Source organism: Orycteropus afer, unplaced genomic scaffold (genome assembly GCF_000298275.1).
Source record: "Orycteropus afer afer isolate SDZICR_OR568_19922 unplaced genomic scaffold, OryAfe1.0 scaffold00197, whole genome shotgun sequence".
NCBI lineage: Eukaryota > Metazoa > Chordata > Mammalia > Tubulidentata > Orycteropodidae > Orycteropus > Orycteropus afer.
In genome coordinates this window covers 1471405-1486667 of record NW_006921784.1, presented here as the reverse complement: position 1 = coordinate 1486667, position 15263 = coordinate 1471405, and the positions used below count along the sequence as shown (strand labels likewise).

At 45.7% G+C, this 15263-nt stretch overlaps 1 protein-coding gene across 1 annotated transcript in view; it reads right to left on the bottom strand.

Annotated features, from left to right (window-relative positions):
- Window positions 1–351: 351 nt before the first annotated feature.
- SRRD (SRR1 domain containing) overlaps window positions 352–15263 on the bottom strand; it is a 17775-nt gene continuing 2863 nt past the window's right edge. Inside the window, exons 2-7 of the mRNA XM_007947987.1 lie at window positions 11240–11280; window positions 7440–7699; window positions 7235–7333; window positions 1753–1907; window positions 1229–1274; window positions 352–570 (exon numbers count right to left, since the gene is read on the bottom strand). Of these exons, the coding sequence (XP_007946178.1) occupies window positions 352–570; window positions 1229–1274; window positions 1753–1907; window positions 7235–7333; window positions 7440–7699; window positions 11240–11280 (820 nt within the window). The remainder of the gene's footprint in view (window positions 571–1228; window positions 1275–1752; window positions 1908–7234; window positions 7334–7439; window positions 7700–11239; window positions 11281–15263) is intronic.

Genomic DNA, 15263 nt, shown 5'->3' with positions numbered 1-15263 from the left:
CAACACAGCCAAGTGTGTTTTTCTGTTATCTCTGAAATTAAGGAGCTCTGGTGGCACAGTGGTTAAAGCATTGGGCTGCTAAGCAAAAGATTGGTGGTTCGAACCTATGAGTTGCTCTGAAGAAGAAAAATGTGGCAGTCTGCTTCCATAAAGATTTACAGCCTTGGAAGCTCTATGGGTCATTTCTACGCTGTCCTATAGGGGCACATGAATCGGAATTGACTTGATGGTAGTGGGTTTTATCTCTGAAATTTGGCCCACTGCAGTTCTCACAGTGCTCCTCAACCCACCCACAACCTTCCCTTTGGTCTCTGGTGACAGATTCTTCTACCTCAGCCAACACCCAATACACTATGAGTTCAGGTCAGTAGATGAAGGGTCTTTTGTCTTCTTCCTGATTATTTCAAGGTCCTCACAGTCCTGATAATCTGGTTCTTCCTGGAACGCCCATGTGTCTGCAGAGAGTAGCCTGAGCTTTAGTGCAGGGAACCAGTGGATGGAGGTATCGTTAAATATGTCCGTGTACCGTGAACTCGGAGGGAACTCAGACTCCTCCAGGCCTCCGAGGACCTGTGCAGAGAATGTCAAATGTGAAAAGTGAATGCCTGGTAACCACAGTCATCCCTGCCCCAGTGACCACCACTTCCACGACCCCTGCTCCACTGACCCTCACTTCCTGGTGACCCCTGCTCCCTGGTCCCTACCCCCACCCCGGGTTATATTTCCATTTTAGTTTTCACCTCCATGTTCATTTTTAAAAGACACAAACCAAAAAACCAAATTCACTGCTGTCAAGTCGGATCCGACTCACAGCGACCCCTCCTTGGGTTTCTGAGACAGTATCACTACAGAAGTAGATTGCCCAACCTTCCTTCTGAGGAGTGGCTGGTGGGTTTGAACTGCCAGGCTTCTGGTTAGTAGTCAAGTGCCTTAGGCACAAGGAATAGGGTATTTTGACTTCAGTGCTCTTGTGTAAGGGCTCAGAAGCTCCAAAGCAATGGCCATGTTTGGACTGTGATACCAACAATACAGGAAACTAGAACAAAATGGAGCTGCGCTAAAAGATCCTAGCTTTCTGGAAGGATGAAGACAAAGCTCATGGCCAGTATGGTGACATCACTGTCTTCAGCTAGCCCCTCCTCCATGTGTGAAGGTAGAACTCTTCCCGGGGAGAGAGATGCCGTGACTGCACACCTGTTCCCACCCACCCCTCCATACAGACTGATACCTTTGCAATGTAGGGATAATTTTTCTGCAGAGTCCTTGTCAATAACCTAGACATAAAAAGAAACCAGTTAGGAGGTATGAGGGTGGTTTTACTCAAATTAATTGACCTGGACCAGCTGATGGAAAAATTCAGAAAAATGTCTGGGGCATGGAACAGGTTAAATACCTAGTAGAAAACATGAACACTCCAGTAACCACATGCATTTCATGTGTTCAAAGAGAAAGGCCAGAGCAGACACGGAAGCATCGGGCAACCATGACCACGTGTAGCTGTTGGCAGAGAGACCAAAGGGCTTCCCCTGTTTCTGAAAATCACTGTGAACTGAAGACAAGGGGGCAGTTACTGACAGAAGGACCACTTCCTTCCTATCTCGACCCAAGGTTCTGGCCTCTCCTTTATCCAGTTCCCTGTGAAAAAGCATTTCCAAGTGCAGAACAGTAATGGCAGCATTTTGTGCAGTGGGTCATGCCTGAGGTATAGGGGCTCTACCGTGGGCTCGACCAGCCCAGCTGTCACAGGCTCACCTTTCCTCAAGCCCTCGGAAACTGTTGCCGATGATGACCATCTTGGACAGGGCGTCAGCTGACCAGTTACTCCACAAGAGGTTGTTGTATAGAGCTGTCCCACAGTGCAGCATGTAGAAGATGGTGGGCTCACCACCAACGCTCCGCTTTCCCTCCTGAGGACAACAGGAGCACATGGCAACATTCTGACACTGCTTACAGCAAGGGGAGGTAGAGGTCAGGACATGGATGAATAATGGGCTGAAGGGTCAAAGGGGGAAAAAATACCTAAGTTCCACGGTGGCAGTGTCCAAGGAGCTCGGGTGGTACAGTGGTTAAGGCATTGTGCTGCCAACCAAAAGCCTGGTGGTCGGAACCCACCAGCTGCTCTGTGGAAGGAAGATGAGGCTGTCTGCTTCTGTCTGGACAGCCTTGGAAACCCAATAGGGATCGCTACGAGTTAGAATCAACATGATGCAGCGAGTGTGGTTTTTTTGAGTGAATAGTGTGTATGAAATCTGTAAAATGTTACGAGATTTAAAAAAAAAACCAAAAACATGATGTCTTTCTGTAACAGCACAAAGCCCTGGACTAAGCAGCGGGCTTCCTGGGGTCCCTGTCAGCAAGGGCAGGGGTGGCAGCAAGAGTTCCCATCCCCCATGTTCTGTGCTCAGCAGTCCTCCTTGTGGTCTGTGCCCCTGTCTGCAGATACCCTTCATAACTGAGTGCTCTCCAAATGTCCCCCGGTGGAGACACAGTCACCTCTGGGTGAGAGCCATTGTTCTACAGCCAAACCCTTGGCAGGGAACAAAGCCCTGTGCTGTCTGGCTCCTCGGTGGCTGCTCCTCTCCACTCTGCCTGCAGCTTCCCTGCCCACCTGGCATTGCTCTCCTGACCACTTGTTCTGCATCGTGGGTCGACGTGATGGGCTGCCTGCAGTCCTGGTCCTGACCATCTGGCCATTTCCTGGATGATGTTGTTGTTAGGTGCCACTGACTCAGCGACCCTATTTACAGAAGATGAAACACTGCCCAGTCGGGCACCATCCTCACAACTGTTGCTGTGTTTGAGCCCACTGTGGCAGCCACTGTGCTCATCCATCCTGTTGAGGGTCTTTTTGCTGACCCTCTACCAACCACGATGTCCTTTTCCAGAGACTAGCCCCTCCTGATAACATGTCCCAAGTTTGGGACACGAAGTCTTCTAAGGCACATTCTGGCTGTACTTCTTTCGAGACAGATTTGTTTTTCTGGCAGTCCACGGAATAGTCAATATTCTTTGCCAAGACTGTAATTAAAAGGCGGCAGTTCTTCGTTGACTTTCCTTATTCATTATTCAGCTTTCACATGCATATGAGGCAACTGAAAATACCATGGCTTGGGTCAAGCGAACCTTAGTCTTCAAAGCGACATCTTTGCTTTTTAACACTTTAAAGAGATCTTTTGTGCTCTGAAAGGGACCACAATAAGAGGTCCTGGATAGAGGAAGGGGGGAAATATGGAACAAAACTCAAAATCCTAAAAACACTAGGCCTACTGGATTGATGAAGATTGGTGGAGTGCCCCCAAGACTACAACTCTCAGACACTCTTCAAGCAAGGGACTGAACTGAACCCCTGTGACTCGACTGATAGCCAAAGGATAGGCCTATAAGGTGAACAGCGATGTCAGGAGGGGATGCGCTCATTAGAACAGTCAAGCATATGAGATCAAGAGGACAGCATTTTCCCAGGGGTAGAGCTAGGGAGCTCTGGTAGCATAGTGGCTAAGGCACTTGACTGCTAACCAGAAGGCTGGTGGTTCAAACCCACCAGCCACTCCTCGGAAGGAAGATGGGGCAATCTACTTCCGTAGTGATACTGCCTCGGAAACCCAAGGAGGGGTCGCTATGAGTTGGGTCCGACTTGATGGCACACAACAACAACAACAACAGAGCTAGGGAGGTGGGATGGGACTGAAAGGAAGAATGAAGAGAAGAAGCAGGTGCAGGGAGGAAGTGGGGAGAATGCTGTTACAGTGTGGGGCTTGTAGTAAATGTCACAAAATAGAGTATGCATGGATTGCTGAATGGGAAACCAGTTTGCTCTATAAACTTTCACCCAGATCACAATAAAAAATAAAAATAGAGGTCTTTTGTAGCAGATTTGCCCAATGTAATATACATCATTTTCATTTCTTGACTGCTGCTTCCATGGGTGTTGACTGGATCCAAGTAAAATAAAATCTTCATTATTTTCTACTTTGATCATGTTGCTTTTTGGTCCAGTTGTGAGGATTTTAGTTTTCTGTATATTGAGGTGTAATCTATACTGAATTCTCTAGTCTTTGACCTTCATTGGGAAGTCCTTCAAGTCCTCTTCACTTTCAACAAGCTAGGTTGTCTCATCTACCTATCTCGGGTTGTTAATGGTTCTCCCTCCAACCCTAATGCCCCCTCCTTCAATAATCTAACTTCAGAATATTTGCTCAGCATACAAATTGGGTAAGTATGGTGAAAGGATACAATCTCAAGGCACAACTTTCCTGATTTTAAACCATGCAGTAGCCCCTTGTTCTGTCTGAAGGAGCATTTCTTGATCTATGTACAGGATCCTCATGAGCACAATTAAGTGTTCCAGAATTCCCATTCTTCACAGTGTTACCCATAATCTGTTATGATCCCACACAGTCATATGTCTTTGCATAGTCAATATAACACAGGTAAACGTTTTTCTGGTATCCTTGCTTTCAGCCAAGATCCATGACATCAGCAGTGATATCCACTGTTTCATGTCCTCTTCTGAATTCAGCTTGAAATTCTTGCAATTCCCTGTTGATGTACTACTTCACTATTTTTAATTATCTTCGGCAAAACTTTTGTATGATCTTATTCAATTTCCACATTCTCTTGCACCATCTTTCTTTGGAATGGGCACAGATATGCGTATCTTCCAGTCAACTGGCCACATAGCTATTTTCAAATTTCTCGGCATAGAGGAGCAAGTGCTTCCAGCACCACGTGTCTGTTGAAACATCTCAATTAGTATTCCGTCAACTCCTGGAGCCTTACTTTTGCCAACACCTTCAGTGCAGCTTGGACTTCTTCAGAACCATCAGTGCTTGAACATATGCTACCTCCTGACATGCTTGAATGTCAACCAATTCTTGGTGCAGTGACTATGTATTCCTTTGTTCTGGTCACCTAGTGCCGCTCTGACAAGAATATACCACAAATGGGATGGCCTTAACAAACAGGAATTTATTCTCTTACAGTTTGGAGGCTTTAAGTATAAGTGCAAAGTGCCAGGCTCTAGGGGCTGGGTGAAAGCTCCTCAACCTTGGGGTCCAGTTCTGCTTCCTGCTCCCGGCCCACTGAAGCTGGAGGCTTTTCTTCACTCAGCTGCTGGCTGCTGAGGCTGACAAGCCCAAGGTTGACAAGTAAAAAGGCACAGAACCAACGTTGCCAAACCACACAACAGGCTATTAATTTAAGTCCATTGTACATCCCAAGGTCAGCAGAGCATGGCAGGCTGCTGAACAATGACACAGCTACATTCAGGGTCCAAGCGTGCCATAAGCTAGAGACCATTCCCCAAGGCTTCTCCTTATATACAGGAAGCAGACCACATCCCTAGTGCAGCTACTCAGCTGCTCCCAGTAGATTCCACCATGGAGTTGATTGCCAGTCTCATCATGGGGAATACTACATCCAGCTGCCCAGCCACTCAACCAGGCCCAGCCAAGCTGACACACAAACTGAACGACCACATCCTTCCATCTTCCTTTGATGCTTCCTGGATTGTTCAATATCTTGCCCACAGAATTCTTCTAAATTGTAACTTGAGATTTCAATTTTTTCTTCAGTTCTTTCTTGAGAAATTCCAAGCATATTCTTCCCTTTTGATTTTCTAACTCTAGATCTTTACACATTTTATTATAATACTTTGTCTTCTCGAGCCACCCTTTCAAATCTTCTGTTCAATTCTTTTACTTCATCATTTCTTCCATTTGCTTTAGCTACTCACATTTAACTCCTGGTAGACCTGCAAAACCCAGCTGGACTCCAGCCAACCTTCTGTGGCCCTTCCCCTGGACTGCCTCCATTCCTTTTATATGATTTTGTGACATGGTTCTACCTCACTGTCCCATTCAACATTTACTGGATTATAGGGCATGTGCCCTCATGGGCCCATGGGCTCCCTGAAGCCAGGCACCAGCTTCATGTATCTTGGTCCCCTCAAGCTCCCGGCCTAGCACAGAGCAGGCACCTGAAAAAAGACCAGGGGTTGAATGATGGTTTTTTAGGACCGTGCCAACATTAGGGAATGATTCTTCTCTGAGCTGTGTGTAACTTTCTTGTTTCATAAGCAGTAAGATAGCAGTTTTCGGATACACAGAGGAAATGGCGCTCATTCCATAATCCTCAAGCCAGTGCAAAGCTTATCAGAAGTATGTGCCTTCAGCTGTGGAGAGCATTTCTTGTTTTCACGAGGTCTGCAAAAATTTGAACCCCAGTTTTCTAGGGGGAGGGGATTGTGGGAATGAGCAGAGGATTTATTCACAACTCCAGGTGCTATGGGTGTGACTAGACTACTGCTTCAAAGTGGGGAGATGATATTTGACCTCTGATTACCTCCCCTGCTCAGGGGAGAACCCGACCAGAAAGACCTCATTGGAGGGACCAAGACTCCGTGCCGTCTTTATTTTTAAATTTGATCATGGTAAGATACGTACGTCACGTGAGATTTGGTATTTTAACCATGTTTTAATATACACTGTGAACCCCCCCCCCCGATCTATTTCTAACATCGTTTCATCATCCAGACAGAACCTCTGTGACCATGAAATAGTGTCTTTCCATTCCTCCCTCCCCCCAGGCCCGAGGAACCATGCATCTACTTTCCGTCTTTATGAATCGGCCTATTCTAAACATTTCACGTAAAGGGGATCATACAATACGTGTCCTTTTGTGTCTGCCTTATTTCAGTGCCTCTGCTGCTTGCGAAGCTCATCCGCATCACAGCATGTGTCAGAACTTCATCTCTCTTTCTGGCTGAGTGATACTCCACCGTATGGCTAGACACGTTCTTCTAAGCCACTCAGCCTGTTGATGGGCATTTGGGTTGTTTCTACCTGTCGGCCACTGTGAACAACACTGCACCAAACCCTGTTGTCCCAGAATCTGTGCTCCTGTTTTCAATTCTTCTGTGTGTGTATACACCAAGGAGTGGTCCCTTTATATAACAGCAAGAGCAAATAATAACTTAGTGTGATTTCTGAAGCAACGTTTCTCACAAGAGTTTTGCAAATCTCCATGTTCTATTTCATGTCGTTTGTAGGTGGGTTTTTTTTCTGACAAAGGCACAGCATAAGGCAAAATGTGGATCCTGACTGATCACCTATGACAGGCACTGGGAAAGCAAGCAAGCACTGGAAAGAAATGACCACCATCTAAATAATAACTGGGGTCAAGGGACAGTCTGGGGTCAGTTTGTTGATTTGCGCAGCCCTCCCTCACCACTCACCTCGTTCTCACTGAGCACAGTCACCCCCAGGGCATTAAGAACTTCGATTTCAAGTTGGCTAAACAGAGGGTCATACATGCAGCAGTGACTTCTGGGAATCTGAGGGAGAAAGGAAGAGTGATGGTGGATTTTGGTCCAAACCTGTGCGTGCCCACCACGTGCAAGGCACCGGGAAGAGAAGATGACGATGAGTGCAGAAGCTTACCTGGCACTTTTCCAGGAAGTGCAGCAAAAAGGTTAGCTGGTTTCTCGCGATGACGCAGGTGGCAAAGTTCCCAATGCCATAACACACACACTTCAAGCGCCGGGCTCCCGCGACCAGGGTCTTCCCTGGGACGCAGTCGCAGGCCACGGCTGTCTCATCTGCTGGTGAGTCCAGATCCAGGTTTCCCAGGGCTGTGGAAAGAGTCCCCTCAAGGGCCTTCACTTGTTCGCTGTGTTTCCTAAGACACCTCATGATGGTTTCTGAAAGAGCCGGTCCCCGAGTGCACTCAGAGGGCGTGCCCGGACCCTGTGAGCGCTCCCCAACACACAGCCACGGGCCTAGAGAGCAGGACACGGGTGGCTCCAGCAACTCAGCGAGGAGAGTGACCCGTCTCACTGCTGAGCAGGTCGGGATGCCAGCCACGGCCACCAAAACCTGAAAGGCAACTCTGGCCTCACGATCCCAGGCCCTACAACCTAAGGTAATTTTCTGGACAGGAAATAGCTTTCATCCTTGGGCACAGTTTCCATTATGTGCAGGCTGTGTTCTGAACGACCTACTTTAAAAAAATAAATAAATAACAAGGGATGGAGGAGCACGGTTCTGAAATCACACTGTAATAGGTGGGAATAGGAATACTTAATGCATAACTAGTCCAAAGAAGAAACAGTAGGCTGGAGCCTTCAAGGGCCTGTTAGAATATATATGCCCCATCTGCATTTTCTCACACACAGAAGATTCTCTCACCCCTCCTTGTATTTTGGATTAGTACATCAGTACTAAAGGAGCTCTGGAGGTGAGCGTGAGGCATTCGCCTCCTAAGCAAAAGCTTGGTGGTTTAACCCACCAGCTGCTCTGCAGAAGAAAGATGGGGCAGTCTGCTTCTGTAAAGATTTATAGCCTTGGAAACCCAACGGAGGTCACTGTGGATATATTTATAGCACACACAGACACATAAGAAGAAATACTCCCTGTCACACCTATTCATGGGTGTAGTCCCATTCACCTTCCCTCCCCTGTTCAGTCTGCATGTCTACGTATCCACTCGGACGTAGGTTGTTGTTATTGCTTTATGGCGGGATTGTGCATGGACTAGTATTTACCTCTGTTCCCTTGAACTCTTGTCCTCCTCCCAGTGTCATCCTTTGTGTGGATCATTTTGTGCTGACCCCTCCCCCTTATTGCCCTTGCCTTCACCCAAGTTAATACACGTCTACTTTCTAGTTAGTGATTTACCCTCTCTCCCCCTCCTACCCTGCTAACCTTCAAAGAATGTTTCTTTCTGTATATAAACCTTTTCTTGACTTTCTATAGTAGGGGCCTCATACAGTACTTGTCCTTCTGTGATTGACTAATTCACTCAGTTTAATATCCTCTAGGTTCTCCCATGTTGAGGTGTTTCACAGATTCATCATTGCTCTTTAACACAGCAATACTCCACTGTGTGTGGGTACCATAGTTGGTTACCCACTCATCCACTGATGGGCATTTAGGTTGTCTCCATCCGTTTGCTACCATGAATGATGCTGCAATGAACATGGGTGTGCATCTATCTGTTCGTGTCACAGCTCTTATTTCTCTAGGATATGCACCTAGTATTGGGAATGCTGAAACTTATAGTATGTCTCATTTTTTAAGGACACACCATACTATTTTCCACAGTGGTTGTACCATTTTACAGTCCCATCAGCAGTATGAGGGTTCCGGTCTCTGTCTACCCACGCCAGCTTTTGTTGTGTTCTGACCTGTCACTGTTGTTTTGATTTGCATCTCTCTAATAGTAAAAAGGACCTTTGGCAGCACAGTGCCTAAGGCATTTTGACTGCTAACCAGAAGGTTGGCAGTTCAAACCCACCAGCCACTCCACAGAAGGAAGACTGGACAATCTACTCCCATAAAGATTTACCGCCTCAGAAACCCAAAGGGGGTCGCTATGAGTTGGAATTGACTTGATGGCACTGAGTTTAATGGCTAATGAAGGTGATCTGGTGATGTAGTGGCTAAAGCATTCGACTGCTAATCAAAAGGCTGGCAGTTCAAACCCTCCATCTGCTCCGTGAGATAAAGGTGAAGCAGTGTACTTCTGTAAAGATTTATAGCTTTGGAAACCCTACGGGACAGTTCTAATCTGTCTTATACAGTGGCTATTAGTTGAAATCTACTCGATGGCAATGGGTTTGGTTTTGGTTTAATGGCTAATGATTGTGAGCATTTCTTCATGTATTTGTTGGCCGCCTGAGTGTCTTCTTTGGTGAAGTATCTGTTCATGTTCTCTGTCCCTTTTGTAACTTGACTATATTTTTATTGTTGAGGCATTGAAGTCTTCTATATTTCTTTGATTTTTCTCCTTCTTTCCCTTTAATTATACTTCAGAACAGTTATTGATACAGGTTCACAAATACTACTTGCCACAACATTGTAGTTAAAACACTAGAAAACGTAAAATCAGTGACTGTGAAATCATTGGCAGCAATGAAGACAACAGCACTTGCAGTGTGTGCAGAAGAAACCCATGACTCGAAGCCTCACTGTAACTGGGTGACAGTGACAGCTCTGAGCAGCGTGCACTAGAAGGTTCAAAAGTCAATTAGCACGAAGCGTTAGCCTTTCTAAGTACACTGACACATACAAGCCGGCCTTAGGAAAATGGATTTTTGTTGTTATAACTACTGGGTCGTTTTAGGAGAATTAATAAATTTTTCTGCTGAAACACTGCACAAAAACTTTACAGTCATTTTGGCGTCAGCCCCTCTGTTAGTGTCGCCCAGTGCATTCCACACACCCCTGGACCCCTTAGTGACAGCACTGCATTCCAACAATAAGATACCAAATCTCACCGACCAAATTAGCAAAGACATTTTAAAACAAGCCTAGGGGAAGTAGTCTGAAAAACTGACGCATTTAGTCCATGCTGGCAGGTGAATACTCTGGCAAAAGTTTTTCAGAAAACAACTTGGCAATGGCTTGATAGCCAATGACCACCTTGATAGTTGGTCACTGCCTTTTATTTACTATTCCACTTCTGGTAATACATGCTAAGAAAATCATCCTAAATTTGAGAAAAGCTTTATGCACAAAGATAGTCACTGGAAGGTTATACATCATGTCGTTAAGTGCTGTCGAGTCAGCTCCGACTCCTAGCGACCCCGTGTGCAACAGAACGAAACACCGCCTGGTCCTGTGCCAGCCTCACAGTCCTTGCTACACCTGAGCCCATGGTTGCAGACACTGTGTCAATCCATCTCATTGAGGGCCTTTCCCTCACTATGATATGTATCACAGTAACTAAGAAACAAATAAGTAAAACCAGGAAACCAAAGAAACGGCCTTTAAATAAAAATTATAACTGCGGCATGTTCACACCATGCATTATGTTGCCACCTGTTATGTTTAGAAAGAGATTACAACTGCAGGGAGGGAAAGTCTACATTATCATGTCAAGGAGAAAGATCAAGATAAATAAAAATTACAACAATAACAATGGTTAACGTTTATTGTCTCCTAAGCCACAGGCAAGAACTGTTGCAGGCACTTAACTGCCCCATTTAATTCTCAAAACTACACTAGGAGATATGTATGTTGTCATCCCCATTTCACAAATAAAGAAACTGAGGGTCAGAGTTACTTAAGTGCCAAAAGGCATACAGCCATGAGAGGGAAGTAAGAATTAGAATCAAGCATGCACAGTGCTGTGTGAAGGAAACTGTCCCCGAATGACGACTGGAGTTCCTTCTTTGCCCACAGGCAGGCCGTCCCTCCTCCCACTCTCACCACCCCACCCTCAACCTGGTGGTACCCACCTAGTGCTGAACTCCAGAATTCAGAGATAAGCAGGTCCTCCCTGTTGAGAAAAAATGGTGTGATCCATGGCCATGTTTTTGCAGCTGCCCCAGTACTGACTTGCCTCCCCACCATGGGCTGGATGGAGTGAGGAGAGGGGGAGCCCTGAGACAGAGCCTACCCTCACCCACTGCTGGGAGGGGGACACACAGCAAACAAGCCCAGGGCCGGAGCACAGGCAGCTGGTGCTCAGGGCACGAGAGACAGGTTCCAGGAGGAGGCCTCTGATTCCCAGGAATTTCTAGACAGTGACCCCAATGGGGGCCAGGCCTGAGTCTGTTAGGTTCACTGCTATATCCTTGGTCCACAACAGACTATGGCCCACAGGAAGAGCTCCAGAAACAGTCGTTAAATATGCGGATTTAGCTTTTCTGAGATTCCATCTCCTCATCTCTAAAACAGGGATAAGAATTGGAGGTTACAGGGGATTAAATGAGTTAACACACATAGCACAGTGCTTTGTACATAGTAAGTACTCAGTAAACAGCCTTTATTATAAGTAATCCTAAAGTGAAATAAAGGAAGAGACAAAAACAGTGTTGGGCTTTGTTTATATAAGTCAATTGGTTTACACAAATCCAGGCAAAAACAAAACCAATAGTGAATTAACAGGAACTGGATTTGAACCAAAGGCGCTCTGGTGGTGTAGTGGATAAGGCACTTGACTGCTAACTGGAAGGTCAGTGGTTCAAACCCACCAGCTGCTCTGCAGAAGGAAGATGGGGCGATCTACTTCTATAAAGATTGACAGCCTCAGAAACCCAATGGGGGTCACTATGAGTAGGAAACGACTTGATGGCACTGAGTTTTTTTTTTTGTATTTGAACCAATAAGCTATAAGCCAGACCTGGTGTGCAGAGAGTAGGGCTCAGAGAGTAAAGAGGATGGAAAGAGTTGCCCAGAGCTGCTCCCTGGTCCTCACAGTGGGGACAGGGGAGTCCTGATGTACACGAGTGTGCTCTGTAACACGGGCACATGCGCACACAAGGACAGCACGGAAAGGGCTGGGCCCCCCACTCAGGGCCGTGGGACTCCTCCCCCACCTCAACCTGCCAGGTCTATGGAGTCTGTTTGAGATTCAGGAAGAGCTTTATTCAGAATCTCTCTCACCTAATCTCATAGCCAGGAGCTCTGGTGGCATAGTGCCTAAGGCATTTGACTGTTAACCAGAAGGCTAGACGTTCAAACTCACCAGCCACTCCTCGGAAGGAAGGTTGGGCAATCTACTTCCGTAGTGATGCTGCCTCGGAAACCCAAGGAGGGGTCGCTATGAGTCAGATCCGGCTGCACGGCAGTGAGTTTGGTTTGGTTTGGAATCTCATGGCCAGGAAGCCCACCAAGGCGAGTTTAGCTCAATGCTGCCTCTTTTAAAGGACAAAAAGCCCTTTTTTTTTTTTTAATTTTTATTTTTAATACTTTATTTTTAATATACAAACAATAATTCGAGTATATATATTGTGCTTCTTTAAACAGAATACAATACTTATTCTTTTAGTCATTCATCTCCAGTATTGCTTATGTTTGCATAATGCTTTACAGTCCTCAGCTTTCAATAGCATTTTGGTCATTTGGTCTTCTCAAAGGTTAGATAACTTGGTGACAAAGCAGAAATGGGTCTCACATCAGCTGAGTCCTTGTTTTTTCATTACATGCAGCTTCTTTTTTTTTTTTTTTTTTTTTATTAGGATTTGGGTGAAGATTTACAGAGTAAATTCACTTTTCATACAGCAGTTCACATATACTTTGTCTCATGTCATTGACCAAAATTTGGTCAATGCAGCAGCTCCCCTCCCACTTCCTCCCCATAGTTACCTCCGCCCAGTGTCTATCCCTTCATACTCTTCTGCACCCTGAGCTATCTCCCTGTGCATAAGCAGCCCTTCCTGTTGTCATCCCCATTTCACATATGAGAAAAACTGAGGCATAAAGATTTTGTAACTTGCCCAAGGTTATGCAGCTGTAATCGGAATAAAAAGAGTAACTTCTTTTCTTTTTCTTTTTTTTTTTGCCTCCAAACGATTTTGAGTTTTGTACCACATTGTTCTCTCTCTTTATGTAGGATGTCCTACATCCCTTCCAAGTGGATGGCAGTGGTAGCTGGGCACCATCTAGTTCTTCTGGTCTCATAGTTGTATAGGTTGCAGATCGGATGGTGTACCAGTCGCTAGGACTGATTGTTTCCATTAATTTTGGTTTTCTTCTTTCTTCTTGACGAGGAGAGACCTGTTGTTGCATCTAGATGGCAGCTTCCTAACTTTTAAGGTCCCAGTCGCTACTCGCCAAAGTACAAAAAGCCCTTTTTATAGTCCCTTCCTCTACTTCCACCTTAGAATTACTTATAATAAAGGCTGTTGACTGAATACTTCGTATATCTATGCTAAGTGTGTTAACTAGTTTAATTCCCCCTGTAATTCCCAGGACAAATCCAATTCTTGTCCCTGTTTTAGGGGAAGTCTGCTGCTTTTCCTGCAGGCTCTGCCAACTGGTCAGCAACTTCTTTCTATTCAGCGATAACCTCTGGGTCACTAACGCTTCTTGGCCCTAATTCTACCCTGCCTCTCTGGGGGGTGGGGGAACACAAAATGTGTCTAACTTCCCTCCCTTGTGATGGTCCTTGAGATGTCATGAAGAAGTGCTAACAAAAGCTTTTATGGATGGAGCCTTATAGGACTGCAGATAAAGTTGTTACGTGCCGTGGAGTAGGACCCGACTTATAGCGACCCCTCCTTGGGTTTCTGAGGCAGTATCACTATGGAATTGGATTGCCCAACTTTCCTTCTGAGGGGTGGCTGGTGGATTTGAACCACCAGCCTTCTGGTTAGCAGTCAAGTGCCTTAGGCACTACGCTACCAGAGCTCCTAAAGATAGTAGTCCTAAGTAACAATAGTAATCAGTTGCTGTCTAGTCAACTCGACTCATGGCAACCCCACGCATGTCAGACTAGAACTGTGCCCCATAGGGTTTCATTGGCTGAGTTTTTCGAAAGTAGAATGCCAGGCCTTTCTTCCAAGGGCTCTAGGTAGACTGGCACTTCCAAGCCACTGAGCACATGAACTATCTGCACCCCACCCAAAGACTCCAACTAACTATAGTTGTAGTTGTTGCTAGCTGTCATCAAGTCAGCACAATGTTTGCTCTGTGTTAGACGCTCTTTTAAGTGCTCTGTAAGACACAGAGCAAGGTGAAGGGGAGTAGGGAAGGAAGTTATTGTTGTTGTTAGTTGCCAGAGAGTAGACTCAGACTCATGGCAATACCATATCTGCAGGGTAGAACTGCTCCACGGGGTTTTCAAGGCTGGGACCTTTCAGAATCAGATCGCTAAGCCTGTCCTCCAAGGTGCTTCTGAGTGGGTTTGAACTGCCAGCCTTTCAGCTGGTAGTCAAGCACTTAACTGCCTGCACCATGGAGGGATAAGGGTCTAGAATAATGGAGCTCCTGAAGCAGCTGCTTTGGAGTCACAAACATCTGGGGTTGGTATCTGGTTCCACATCTCCATGCCTCTTTGAGACCCAGTTCTCTACGTCATTGTGTAGCTGCCGTGTTCAAAATTGGTAAAGTGTGAGAGATGCTTCATCTATTGCCAAGCACATAGCAGGTGCTCAATAAACTAATAATGATAAAGATGAACATGGTGATGATGTGCTCATTTGACTTCTCTCATGTTAACAATACCAATAATAATAAAAATTGGCATAATATTAATAGTGAACGTTCCTATGGCACTTGCCACATACCAGGCACTGTTCTACGTGGTTTACATTTAAGTCACTGAAGCCTCATACTGTTTTCATCCCCATTTCACATATGAGAAAAACTGAGGCATAAAGATTTTGTAACTTGCCCAAGGTTATGCAGCTGTAATCGGAATAAAAAGAGTAACAACTTTTATCAATTGATGCAGAAAAGGCATTTGATAAAATCCAACACCCATTTCTGATCAAAACTCTCAGCAAAATAGGAATAGAAGGGACATTCCTCAACATA